The sequence below is a fragment of the Gracilinanus agilis genome, chromosome 3 (genome assembly GCF_016433145.1).
Source record: "Gracilinanus agilis isolate LMUSP501 chromosome 3, AgileGrace, whole genome shotgun sequence".
Classification (NCBI taxonomy): Eukaryota; Metazoa; Chordata; class Mammalia; order Didelphimorphia; family Didelphidae; genus Gracilinanus; species Gracilinanus agilis.
This window is the reverse complement of record NC_058132.1, coordinates 614,738,569-614,752,291: the sequence shown is the minus strand read 5'-3', so window position 1 is coordinate 614,752,291 and position 13,723 is coordinate 614,738,569. Positions and strand designations below refer to the sequence as shown.

Genomic DNA, 13,723 nt, shown 5'->3' with positions numbered 1-13,723 from the left:
TCCTCCTTGCCTATTTTGATACCTTCAATTTCTTTTTCTTCTCTAATTGCAACTGCTAGTGTTTCTAGTACTATGTTGAATAATAGAGGTGATAATGGGCATCCTTGTTTCACTCCTGATCTTATTGGGAAGTCTTCTAATTTATCCCCATTGCATATGATGTTTGTTGATGGTTTTAGGTATATACTGTTTATTATTTTTAGGAAAGGTCCTTCTATTCCTATACTTTTCAGTGTTTTCAATAGGAATGGATGCTGTATTTTGTCAAAGGCTTTTTCAGCATCTATTGAGATAATCATGTGATTTTTGTTTGTTAGACTGTTGATATGGTCAATTATGTGGATGGTTTTCCTAATGTTGAACCATCCTTGCATTCCTGGTATAAATCCCACCTGATCATGGTGGATGATCTTCTTAATTACTTGCTGGAGTCTCTTTGCTAGTATTCTATTTAAGATTTTTGCATCTGTGTTCATTAGGGAGATTGGTCTGTAGTTTTCTTTCTCTGTTTTTGATCTCCCTGGCTTTGGAATCAGTACCATATTTGTGTCATAAAAGGAATTTGGTAGGACTCCTCCTTTGCTTATCATATCAAATAATTTGTATAGTATTGGGATTAGTTGCTCTTTGAATGTCTGATAGAATTTACTTGTGAATCCATCAGGCCCTGGCGATTTTTTCTTAGGGAGTTCTTTGATGGCTTGTTCAATTTTTTTTCTGATATGGGATTATTTAGGTATTCTATTTCTTCTGCTGTTAATCTAGGCAGTTTATATTTTTGTAAATATTCGTCCATATCTCCTAAATTGTTATATTTATTGCCATATAATTAGGCGAAATGGTTTTTAATGATTGCCTTAATTTCCCCTTCATTAGAGGTGAGGTCTCCCTTTTCATCTTTGATACTATCAATTTGGTTTCAAGGGCACTTTTTATGAAGGTATTAGTAGGTAATAGGCAAGCTTTTGCAATAGCTGTCTAAAAACAGGCCAATCTTTACTATATCACAATTGATTGGAAGATGTAGAAAATATAAGATCCTGTTGTGCTTAATGTTTTTGATCATGAGACAAAAGGTTCAACTCAGAACAAAATGCAGCTTTTACATCAAAATGTTCCCCAAACATATATCAAGATCATTCCAAATTCCTTAGAAGATGTTACAACAGAAATAACAATGTTCAGTAATTCTTTGAAAAACACCAGGTAAGGCATAAAACAGGAGGTTATATGCTTACCCCAAACATATCACTGTGATGGAGGAGATTTAGTGTAGAGCAAGTCAAAGGGGCATTCTGTGTGGAGTACGAGTTCTTCTAGAGACCCTTGTTTGAATATGACACCAGGTTACATCAAGCCTCACAACATTGCAGAGCTTCCTGGAAAAAAAAAACCTGTAATCATTTAAAAGAGCTTGTTCTGTCCATCTACATAGGAAAGACCAAATGGATGAAGAATGTCTATTGCCCATATTTCATATTCATCTAAATGGATAACCTTGTGGGTTCAGCAGTGTGTATATTGGGGAGAGACAAAATAGATGGATAATGAGCTGAGCCTAGAGTTGAAAAGGAAGAGGAAAGATATCTGAATTGTCTTTGGAAAACTGCAAAACACTTTAGACGGATTCCAAACTTTCCATAATAGTAAAGACATGCCTTTTTGATACAAGCGTTTTTACTGATATTGCTAGACATCAGCAAGAATTGGATCACCATTGCCTCCAAAGAACTAAAGCTGATAATAGGGAATTGGAAAGCTAAACAATGAGTAGGAATAGGTTTCAACATTGGGCACTGAGGAACTCCCAAATAACAGGAGTAAGGGATATCATAAAAGACATATACAGAGAAAAATGGATGGAATTGACAGAAAGAAAAAATGGACTTGACAGATGTTGAGATTGAGGGGTGAGATGTGACAGATTTTCTTCCAATTTCTTATTTAAATTGTTGTTGCTATCTTTAGGCTTCAAGTTCATTTCTGGTAAAACACCATAATATTGGGTTTTGCCTTCCAATCCATTCTTTTTGCCTCTTTTACTTTATGGGTCAGTTTATCCCATTCACATTTACAGTTATGATAGTTAATTGTTGATTTCTTTCCATTCTATTCTCATATACTTTTCCTTCTCTATACTCCTTTTTCTCTGTTTATTTTGAGCCATTACCATTTCTTTTTCCCCTCTTAACCTTTTATTCACTCTCCCCTTAACAAACTTAAAGTTGTTTTACTTATGATGATTACCTCCCTGAATATATCTTTTCTCTTATATTTCCCTTTATTATCAGTTTTACGTAACCATTTTACTTTATAAGAGACCAATAATGAAGTGAAGTAATCTGTAACTATAAGTAATATAAAAACAAAAAAAATTAATAAAACTTAAAGTAACACAAAAAAAGAATGAAGAATAAGTGAATGTCCACAGTGCTTTACAGGTCCTTTAAATTGTTATGGGTATCTTTATGTCAGGAGAAAGTGAGGAAAGCCTCCATTATGTTGGATGGACTTTCTGTGGTGAAGTTTCAAGAGGACTAGAATGAGAATCACACAAGATAGACAGGTATGGGTAGGTTGGGATTCCCTCTCACATAGAATCAGTGAGATCTTAGGTCCATTTGAGTATTTTAACATTTATAAGGAAGAACTCAACTGAGAATTAGAATTGTCTAAGAGTAAAACTGAGAGCCCTGTGAGACAGTGACCACTTGGAGAGGTTAGTCTTCAAGCACGAGCCTTAGGACCAAATAGCCATGAAGGTTGTTACAGAGGGTATTACTGCATTGGGTGGAGGGTTTTACTATGACTTCCAAAGTTTTTCCCAAGTCTGATAGAACAAGTTCCTGTGACTCTGCTAAACCTTTTCCTTCAGTGATAAATATTTAGATATACCTTCACCTCCTCAACATGTACTCCCTCTTTATCCACTTGCAAAATAACTTTCCTCCCCAGTACTCTATTGCTCTCTCAGAAATTATGGGTGGTGTACTGATGACTGAATTGGGTCCTTAATTCTCTTTGGCTTTTGTATAGCCTTCACTTCTTTTGACTGTACTTTCATTTTGGTTATTCCATTCTTCCTTGGCTTCTTGACTCTCTCTCTGTCTCACTGACTAATCTGCCTCTGTTACATTTATTGTTCTTTTCTCTTTCCAGCTTCCCAGTGTGAACATCTAAGGCTTGACCGCCATGCTTTTCTCTTCTTCTTTATAGTGTCTTTTATTTTTATGGAAGTGTAGATTGAAAGGTGAAAGGCCAATACAATACAACCCCTTTATTTTAAAGATGTGGAAATGAAGGCTTAGAGAACTTAGGTGACACTCAAGATCATATAGACACTAAGTAGCCGAAGCAGGATTTGAACCCAGTTTTTCTGGCTCTGCAATTGATGCTTTTTTTTAATTGTAAAATGCTGGCTCTAGTTGGCATCTTTATAAAAAAGCAATGAAAATAGTTTTCTATGAAATTGTGATCTTTCTGCAGAATGCGTTCAAGACCTTTCATGATGTGGCTCCAGCCTACCTTTTTAACCTTATTTTGCACAGACTGTCTTTTGCTTATTCTTATGTTTTAGCCCAACTGCTCTGTTTCCAAATCTCATCCTGCTCTGTCTTCCATGTTTGAAATAGTTTCTCTCTCCTCTGTCTGGGTTCTGGGATCTGCTCTAGGGTTAGAAGGGACCTTCAAGATCATTTAGTGAAATGCCTTCATTTTACAGAGGAGAAAAGTAAGCAAAAAGAGGTCAAGCGTTTTAGCCAAGGCTGCACAGCTAGTCAACAGCAAAGCCAGAACTGACAGGCTTCCATTTACCCCTTGCCCTAAGCGATCCCTCCCTACATTCTCTTCAGCCTCTCCCAAAAGCTTAAGTCACTTTCCAATTTGTATTATAAAGTGTATTTGAGAGAACACATTTTTGAGGGCTATAGATTGTGTTGTTCTTTATCTTTGTGTCCCAGCTTGGAAGATGGTGGCTTAGTAATATAGAAGGCTTTCTGTAAGCTTATTGATTAAAATTGTAAATGATGAATCCTAAATGGTGATATAGGGAAAAGATTTCAGGATAGGCCACGAGGGGGCACTGGAGACTTCTTTGTGAGAGTAGTGTTTGAGGATGGATTAATGGGTGCTTCGGACTGGCCTCCTGTCCCTATGGTCTTCTTGATTCTATCCCTGTCTTGGGACTGCAGAATTCTTCTCTTCAAGACCAGGTGGTCAAAAGTTTCCCAGTTCTTAAAGATCTCTAGAAAAAGAGAAGCTGTATCCTCCCTTGCTAACCCTAAAAGTCTGAAAGTTCTATTCAGTGACTCATCTCAAGCCCCATTTTCTTGGACTTCATCCCATCCCCTCTTGTTCTATTTTCAGAGTCTGTATATGTGGGTGTAGGAAAGGAGCGTTATCAATCCTCAGAGGGTTAAAGCTTTCCATTAATCACTTCCCCCCTTTATCTTTTGCTCTTTGGGTAGGTTTATCCTCTTTCCAGGATCCATAACTAAATTTGGGCAACTGGGGCTCTGCCTCAGGTCACTGATATCCTAGGGGGTAGGATGGGGAATGAGGACTGAACTTCTTCACCAAACCTCTCTATCTTCTGATGGCTTAAAGTTCAATTGCCTCTGCTCCAATCCCCCCAGCATTCCTTTTGCCACCTCTCTTGGATGTTTTTCCTGCCTCAGGTCCCAGAGAAGGCAAGGAAGGGCTCTGGGTGATCAACTGGCTGTCTCGTCTCCTGAAATTATATCCACCATCATATTGTCCTTTGTGCCACCTCTGCCCTGCTCCTTAGGCACAAGCATTCTTAACTGTGGCTCTCGGTTCCTTAATGTTTCCTCCACTGTCCAATTGTCTAAAATTCTTGTCCTGTTTTTACCATGTTTGAGATGGAGGGGGATACAGATTGAGCCATCCTCTGAGTCATTCCTCCTAGGAAGAACCATGCTGAAGGGCTCATGTCTCTCCCTTGCAGGTATGTCCATTACTTCAGTGGGCTGCTCTCGGGCTCCATCAAAATGAACAACAAACCCTTGTTCCTGCACCATGTCATCATGCACGGCATTCCCAACTTTGAATCTAAAGGAGGTCAGTGACTAATAGTTTAGGTTTTAATATTTCCACCTTTCCCATTGCCTCAGTTTCCCCTTCTTCCTCTTTTCCACCTTCTTCCCTTTCTTTTTTCTATCTCTTTCCTTCTTTCCTCACTCCTCTCTCTTCCTTCCTTATACCTTTGTCTTCTTCTGTTTCCTCCTTCTATTTCTTTCCCATAACTTCTCTGTTCCCTCTCCCATTTATTAAACATTTTTGTTTGTTGTTTCTTTCAGGTTGTCGACCTTTTCTCAGGATCTACCAGGCCATGCAACCTGTCTACACTTCTGGTATCTAGTATGTATCTCTTCCCTGTACAGATGACTGTCTTGGGCTTCCCCCTGTTATCAGAATAGGAATCACTATCAGAAAGGGATAACAAGCTGTATTTTTTCATTACTGAAAGTGCTATATATTAAAAGGGCCTTAAAAGGACAATATAGAAACATTGTGGGACGATCGAATGTAATATAATTTGCTATTAAAAGCAATGCATTGATCCAAAACAATTCTGAGGGACTTATGCGAAAGAACGCTATCCACAGCTAGAGAAAGAACTGTGGGAGCAGAAATGCAGAAGGAAAATATGTGATCTATCATTTGTTTATATGGTATAGGCTTGGGGTTTTGGCTTTAAAAGAATACTCTTTTATAAAAATGAATAATATGGAAATTGGTTCAAATGATTATACACACACACACACATACACACACACACATACACACACACATATATATATATGTATATATATATATATCCCAGTGGAATTGCTTGCCAACTCTGGGAGAGGGGAGGGAGATAACATGAATCATGTAACTATGGAAAAAGTATACATGTAAAAAGGACAGTATACTTTACACATGGACCTACGTTATTCCTTCTCTCCTCTGGTTTGAGTGGACATAGTACTGGAGATTAAAATCTGTGTGATTTTATAAGAAGTCATGTTGTGGGGAAAGAAAGGAGGAGGGACGTCTACTCTTGTCCTAAATATCTCTCTCTCTCTCTCTCTCTCTCTCTCTCTGTCTTTGGCTGTCTCTCTGTCTGTCTCTGTCTCTCTTGTTTGTCTCTGTTTCCCTGTCTCTGTCTGTCTCTTTATCTCTGTCTCTCTCTGTGTGTGTCTCTCTCTGTCTGTCTCTGTCTGTCTCTATCTCTGTCTCACTGTCTCTGTCTCTTTCTCTCTGTCTCTTTCTGTCTCTCTGTGTGTATCTCTCACTCTTTCTCTCTGTCTGTCTCTGTCTCTGTCTGTCTGTCTGTCTCTTTCTCTGTCTATCTGTCTCTCTCTCTGTCTCTCTGTCTGTCTCTCTCCCCCCTGCCCCAATCTTTCCCCGCAGCAATGTCCAAGGAGATAGCCAGACCAGCATCTGTATCACCATTGAGCCTGGATTGCTTCTGAAGGGAGACATCTTGGTAAGGATTGTTTCCCTATTGGTGGTCATCCCTCTATCCTTCCAGTCCTTCCTCCTCCCTCTTCAGAGGAGATGGAGAGCTGCTATAAGCAAGGAGGACCACAGACTCCTTGGGTGGGTGGGACGATGCTGACTTTATGCTGCCCAGCTTTTCCCTGTGGGTGCAATCCCTTTCTCTCGACTCAGAGGCAGGGCAGTAAAAGAAAAAGAAGCCTGAACAAGGAGTCAAGACACCCGGGCCATTGTTCTGACTGTGTTCTTTATTAGCAATAGATGCATATTGAGAAGCAGCATGGCCTGGTGGATAGAGAGGTGGCTTTGGAGCCATAAAGACTTGGGTTCCAATCCTACCTTGTACCTATCCTGTCTTTATAACTCTAAACAAGTCACCTCACCCCTCAGTAATTTTCTTAGACTCAAGTTTGTAGGAAGATGCCATTTTGCATCAGTTAGAGGTAGTTTCTTATTGGGAGACCCTTATAGAAGGAAATTACAGGTCCAGTTAGAAAGAGAGTTGCTTTGGGGGGAGCTGGGTGGCTCAGTGAATTGAGAGCCGGGTCTAGAGATGGAAAGCCCAGGGTTCAAGTCTGACCTCAAATATTTCCTAGTGTGACCCTGGGCAAGTCACTTAACCCCCATTACTTGGCTCTTACTGCTCTTCTGCCTTGGAACCAATACTTAGTATCTATTCTAAGGCAGAAGGTACAAGTTAAAAAAAAAGATGCATGTTGGGATTATATGAATAACTTTGCCCTTGGACATGCCACTTAATCTGGCTTAGTTTTTGAATAATGGAGATAACAACTTCATCACTTTGTTGGATTGATGGAAAGCTCAAATGAGATGTGTATGACAGTGTTTTGGAAAGTGGAAAAAGAGTGTGTTTATTTCTTGTCTGGAGAGAATATAACTTCCAGCTTTAGGTCCTGTGGTTCTAAGGGAAGAGATCCCTCCTTGCCACCCTGCCATTTTGGATATTATACATTTTCCATAGAAGGTCAAAGGATCATAGATTAAGACATAAAACGGATCTTAGCCATTTAATCTCATTTCCCTAATTTTCCAGCCTAGGAAATGGAAGCCTCAATTTCCAAAGCCAGTAATCTTTCTACTGTTTCATGGTATAGTTCCTATAATAATTAAAGATAAATAATATAAAGACATATTAAATAATATAAAAATATTAAAGATAAAATGACATAAAGATAATTTCCACTTGCTACAATTTAAACCCATCCTAGGCTGTACCTTAGGATGGGACTTTTGTTACTTTGATTTCTAAAAGGGGTACCTGCAGGATAAGGAGATCTCTAAGAGATTTTTTGTCTGGTGGTGGCAAGATTTTCTTCCCTGAAACTGTGGATGCATTCTGGAAACTGTGGGCCATGAAACCCAGTGGCGTTAGCCTGGGGTTCTCCCTGCTTGCCCTCCTTCCAAGGGGGACTTGATATTTCAGTGAGTCTGACTAGTGTCTTCTCTTTGACCCAGCTGAAATGCTATCACAAAAAGTTCCGAAGCCCAGCTCGGGATGTCATCTTTCGAGTTCAGTTCCACACCTGTGCCATCCATGACTTGGGAGTCGTCTTTGGGAAGGAGGACCTGGATGATGCCTTCAAAGGTAGGGATTCTGGGAATGGGGCCTGGGAGGAGGGATGGAAAGAGTTTGAAATGAAGCTCATTCCTTTCCTATCACGTCGATCTTTCTACCTTTCCCCAATTCACTCCATTCCTCCTCTCCTATTGTGTCTTTTTTTTCGTTGCCCTCCTTTTCTCTCCCCCTTTGGGACTTCTAGCTTTCAGGCCCAGGACATCGGATCTCTATTTGCTATTTCAATCCCTTGCCTTCCCCCCTCTCCCATCCTTTCCTAATCCTACACCTTCAGTACCTGGAATGAAATCCCTAGCTAAATGGGGCTGGTGTCAGAGAGATCACAGAGGAGAACTAGGGAGGAAGGTGGAGAAATTCAGTGCATAATTAGGAAAGGGGGGATGATTCTAGGGGTGTGCTGGAGCCAAGAACTTATTGTTAAATTTTCAGTGTGAGCATTTACTTCTCAGAAATCAGCAGATGATGGACTGATTTATTATTTTGTTGATCGTAAAATCTTAAGAAGGTGATGAACAAAATAAGAACAGTATAGATTAAATTTAAAAGTGTGTAGTGGGTTCTTTCTATTTTTTTCTGGAGAGTGGGTTGCTAAATATTTATCAGCATACCCCTGGGTAATCCCCATCATTTTTTTCTGGACCACATATGTACAGTCTGCCTTGGAGTGCTGACTAGAATGTGTCCATGCTGAAGTCAGGGGCTAATAATTCTCTTTGTCTTCTTTTTTTGAAAAAAAAAACCCTACTTTTTAGTAACAACTCCAAGACAGAACGGCAAGGACCAGACAAATGGATTAAGTGACTTATCCAGGATCATATAGATAGGAAGTGTCTGAGGTCAGATTTGAACCCAGGTCACTTATCTGCCCTAGAATTCTCTTCTCAGAACCTTTCCTGGAAGCTAACTGAAGAGTTCTTTTCTTTTTCTTCCTTTCCAGATGATCGGTTTCCAGAGTATGGCAAAGTAGAGTTTGTATTTTCTTATGGCCCAGAAAAAATACAAGGTATAATCTTCTTTTATTTTCTACCCTGTCTGTGCCTCCCCTTCTTCCTAACTCTGCCCCATGATCCAATACAAGATAGCTGTGTTTGAAAATTAGAATAGCAGATAAATATTTGGGCATCACAGTTCAGTCATTTTTCAGTCACATCTGACTCTTTATGATTCCATCTGTGAGTTCTTGGCGAAGATACTGGAGTGGTTTGCCATTTCCTTTTCCAGCTCATTTTACAGATGAGGAAACTGAGGCAACCATCATTTAAGTGAGTTGCCCATCGTGACACACTTAGTAAGTTAAGTGTGTGAGTCCTGACCTGCCACTCTATCCACTGCACCATCTAGGTGTCCCTACGGCATCAAATGATGCCAGCTATATTGAATGAGAATTAGTGACTCAACTATGGGAAAAAGTAATTCACAGATAGTTAAATCAGGAAAGAGCCTTTAGAGACCATTTACTTCAGCCCTCTTATGTCACAGTGGACACACAGTAGGTGCTTAATAACTGACTGACAGATGAGGAAACTGAGGCCCAAAGATGTAGTTAGTGACCAAGCCAACACTTGATCTCGGGATTCCTGACCCCTCATTGAGGGCACTTTCCAATGTCCCATGTGTAGGATATTAGAGTCGATAAACAGTACAGGAACCATTAGATGATTCTCCTGTCTTATCAGCCTTGGTCAGAGCCCTGTGTCTACCTTCAGGCTCCATGGATAAAGAAGGCTGTAGGTAGAGGCTCTTGGGGAGACATGAAGATGGTGGAAGGACAAAGGAATAACATTTATGAGAAGAGAGTTAAGAAACGTGAATGATTCAAACTAATGATGAGAAACCTGATTAAATGATAGCTTTTAAAAGAGTTGCTAGACAGAGGATGGTGACCTGATATTCTCAGCTCATTGAAGAAGGAAAATGAGAAGAGCTTAGGTGAAAGGGATTTAGGGTAGAAGGAAGGCTATCAAAGACCATTAAACTCCAGGAGGCATGACTCACCGAGATGGAGTTTGTCTTCCTTTGGAGCAGTATTTTTGGATGGAGATGGCTTCCCATTGGTCTGGGCTGAGGGGCAGAGCATCTTAAGGAGGGGGTTGATGAGTGGGGTGACCTTTAGAGAAACCAAAAGCATTTATATTTCCCTGATTCTATTAGAGGTTCTTAATATGGTGTCCATGAAGAATAAAAAAAATATTTTGATAACTGTATTTCAGTGGAATTGGTTTCCTTTGTAATCCTATGTATTTAAAACATTATTCTTAGAAGGGGTTCAGAGGCTTCCCCACATTGCCAAAGGTTGAAAACCTCTCTTCTAGGCTGACCTCTAGTCCTCAGGTCAGTTTACTTTAGCATTTCTTGAGAACTTTCTGCATACAAGGACCAGCATTTTTCTCTCACAATCTTTGACCCCAGTTAATTACATCATGATCTTCCTAAACCCCTTTTCCTTAACCCCAGTGGGAGACCATTATAATCATCTGGTATTTTTATGATCGTTTAAGAAGAGAGAGCAGGAGTTGGAATAACACAGACAGCTAGAGACCATCCCACAGAGAGGACTCCAAGCTTCTCAGGACTCCATCTTCCAGTCCCTGCCATGTAATTGGGTATAAGCCTCATTTATAACATTAAGCCCTAGACTCCTGGGTTCCCTGATCCATTTGGCCATGGACCCTAGAATGGACCCATGACCCATTCTGTGTCTCATTTTCCTTCTCAAGATAGTGTAAGATTGCTTAGGGACCTTCCTTAAAGGAAAAACGTGGTTTTCTCTTTGATTCCAAATGTTGACCTCTTTTTCCTTCTCTTTCTTCAAACCAACCAGGAATGGAACATCTGGAGAATGGGCCGAGTGTGTCTGTGGACTACAACACTTCTGACCCTCTTATCCGCTGGGACTCTTATGATAATTTCAATATGCACCGTGAGGATAGCATGGAAGGTAGGTGGGAATGGGGCTACTGTCCTGCCTCCTTTCCAAGGGTCAGTCTATTGAAGTTGGAGGTTTGTGAATGTTAGCCATTGTTGTTATTAAGTGCTTGATTTCAAGTTAAGGGATATAGCTGCTTGGCACTGTTACTTAGTACTTTGTGACCTTGGACAAGTTACTTAACAATCTGGGCCTCAGTTTCCTCATTTGAAAAAAAAGTAGGTTTGGATTGGTTGGCCTCAAAGGTCCATTTTAAGCTCAAAATCTGTGATCTTAAGACCGTCACTTAACCAGTCAATGAGTTAGATATTATGTATTTGATTAGATAATTATATTATCTAATTATAATTATAATATAATATAATTATATATTCTATATTTGTAGAGAGTACTTGATAGTGTAGAGTTTAGACTTTTCTTGAATATGAGAAACTTAAACACCAAAATCCTAGTGTGGGCAAGATATGGCATTAGATATTGGGAATCCAAAGTCAGGGATGTCTTAAAGAAGCTTCTATTTTAGTTGGGCTGTAAAAAAGAGTTTGTGAAGTGATGTACTATTTGATTAAGCTGGTAAGTGCAGTTAGTTTAAAGGAGTGGAGGGCTCTTTTTCCCCTTTGTTTTTTTTTGTGTGTGGGGAGTCTTTTCTATATTTGAGAATAAATTTTATTCTAGTAAAATATTTATTTCAGATTAAATATTTGGGATGGGAAAGTTCAAAAAAAGTAACTAACAGAGAACTGAAACTCAACATAAATAGGGAGATGTAGTAGTTATGGCTGCCATTAATTTGAAGTCACTAGATCCAAACCAAAACTATGTATGGGAAAAAAAATGACTTGTGAGGTTGCTGAGCTACAGTTGGGGATCCTTGAAAGATCATGGAGGATAGAATTGATGCTAGAGAATTGGAGAAAGGCAAATGTTATTGAATTTCTAGAAAAACAAGCAGTGACCAGAATAGAGTTTCCTTCAGACCAGATCCTGCCAGTCTAACATTATTTTCCTTTTAGATAGTCACTAGACAAGTAAATCAGAAAAATGACACAGAGTTAGCTTACTTAAATTCTTTTGGGAAAAAAGGCATTGACAAAGAGTCACATATGATTTGTGTGGATATAAGATAGAGAGAGATGTAAGCTAGATAATAATATACTTAGCAGATTCACCTTGTTGAATGACCTGACCCAATGAATCACTAATGACTTAATGCCAGCTTGAAGAGTAGTTACTAGCTGAGGTCTCCAGACTTCTTTTCTTAGCCATGAATATCCAAGGCATTTTTTTAAATCAGAGACTTAATTAAAGACACAGATAGAATGATTATCAAATTTGTTGATACCCAAGGCTAGGAGAGATAACTAACATATGGGATGATCAAATCAGGATCCCAAAAGATCTTGATGGACTAGAACATTGGGAGAAATTTAATGTGGATAAGAATAAAAGTCATACACTTGGATTTAAAAAAAAACACTCAATAAGGAAAAGATAGGGATGTTATGACCAGATAGTCATTTGTCTGAAAACAGTTGAGGAGATGGAGCAGTCTAGCACAATATGACTCAGCAGGGTAATAAGGCAGCCAAAAAAGGTAATGTGTTCTTAGGCAGAGTATCCAGGAATGTAACAGTCCTGCTCTCTTTGGCCCTGACCAAACCACAGCTGGGTTTCACATTTTAGGAAAAGTATTGATAAACTTTTAGATGAAAGGAACTAGGGACATTTAGCCTGGAAAATAGATGGCTTAGGAGGGTCGAGCTTGTGATTTTCAAGTGTTTGTAGGACTATTTTCCTGGACAAATGATTTGACTTGTTCTTTTTGCCAACGCTGAATTTCTAATCAGCTAGAGGGAGGCTTGATGTAAGGAAAAACACACTGTTAGTTTTTGTTTTTCAGTCATTTTTCAATAGTGGCTGATTTTTCGTGACCCCATTTGTTTTTTTTTTTTTGGCAAAGATACCAGAGTTTATTTACCCTTTCCTTCTTCAGCTCATTTTACAGAAGAGGAAACAGTTAAGTGACTTGCCCAGGGTCACACAGTGAATAAGTGTCTGGGATTGGATTTGAAATCAGGAAAATAAGTCTTCCTGACTCCAGACCCAGCACTCTATATCCACTGTGCCTCCTAGCTGCCCCATCCTGATAATTAGAGCTATCCAAAAAAGGGATGAGCAACCTAGGGAGATGGTGGAATCTTACCCCTTCACTAGATGTCTTTAGTGAAAGAAAGAATGGATGGTCACTTGTTGGTTATATTCTACATGAAATTCTTGTCCAGGGGAAGAGGGGAATGGATGGAGGCCTCTGAGGTTCCCTCCATCTCTGAGACTGTGACTTTATGAAAGTGGGGGATACTTAGACTGGGCAAAAGAATTCAATCAGAGTTAAAAGGGGGGGGTAAGAGAGAGACACATACACAGAAAGAGATAGAGACAGATACAAAGACAGAGAAAGACAAGAACAGACAGTGCAAGAGGGAGTGATAGAGAAAGAGAGAAAATGAGAGAAAGAAGAGGAAGAGACAGAAACAAAGAGGAAAGAGTGGAGGAAGGAGGGAGAGAGGAAAGGAGGGGAGAAAGAGAGAGAAAGGGAGAGAGAGTGAGAGGGAGGGGGAGAGAGAGAGAAAGGAGAGAGAGGAAGGGAAAGAGAGAAAGAGGGAGAGAGGGAAAGAGAAAGAAAGAAAGAGAGAGAG

The 13,723-nt window shown here is 39.6% G+C and overlaps 1 protein-coding gene across 1 annotated transcript in view; it reads left to right on the top strand.

The window, feature by feature from the left end:
* Positions 1 to 13,723, top strand: part of TNS1 (tensin 1) — a 141,288-nt gene that overhangs the window by 26,482 nt on the left and 101,083 nt on the right. The window contains exons 5-10 of the mRNA XM_044669432.1: positions 4,967 to 5,079; positions 5,319 to 5,379; positions 6,418 to 6,493; positions 7,981 to 8,110; positions 9,039 to 9,104; positions 10,923 to 11,039. Coding sequence (XP_044525367.1) covers positions 4,967 to 5,079; positions 5,319 to 5,379; positions 6,418 to 6,493; positions 7,981 to 8,110; positions 9,039 to 9,104; positions 10,923 to 11,039 — 563 coding nt within the window. The remainder of the gene's footprint in view (positions 1 to 4,966; positions 5,080 to 5,318; positions 5,380 to 6,417; positions 6,494 to 7,980; positions 8,111 to 9,038; positions 9,105 to 10,922; positions 11,040 to 13,723) is intronic.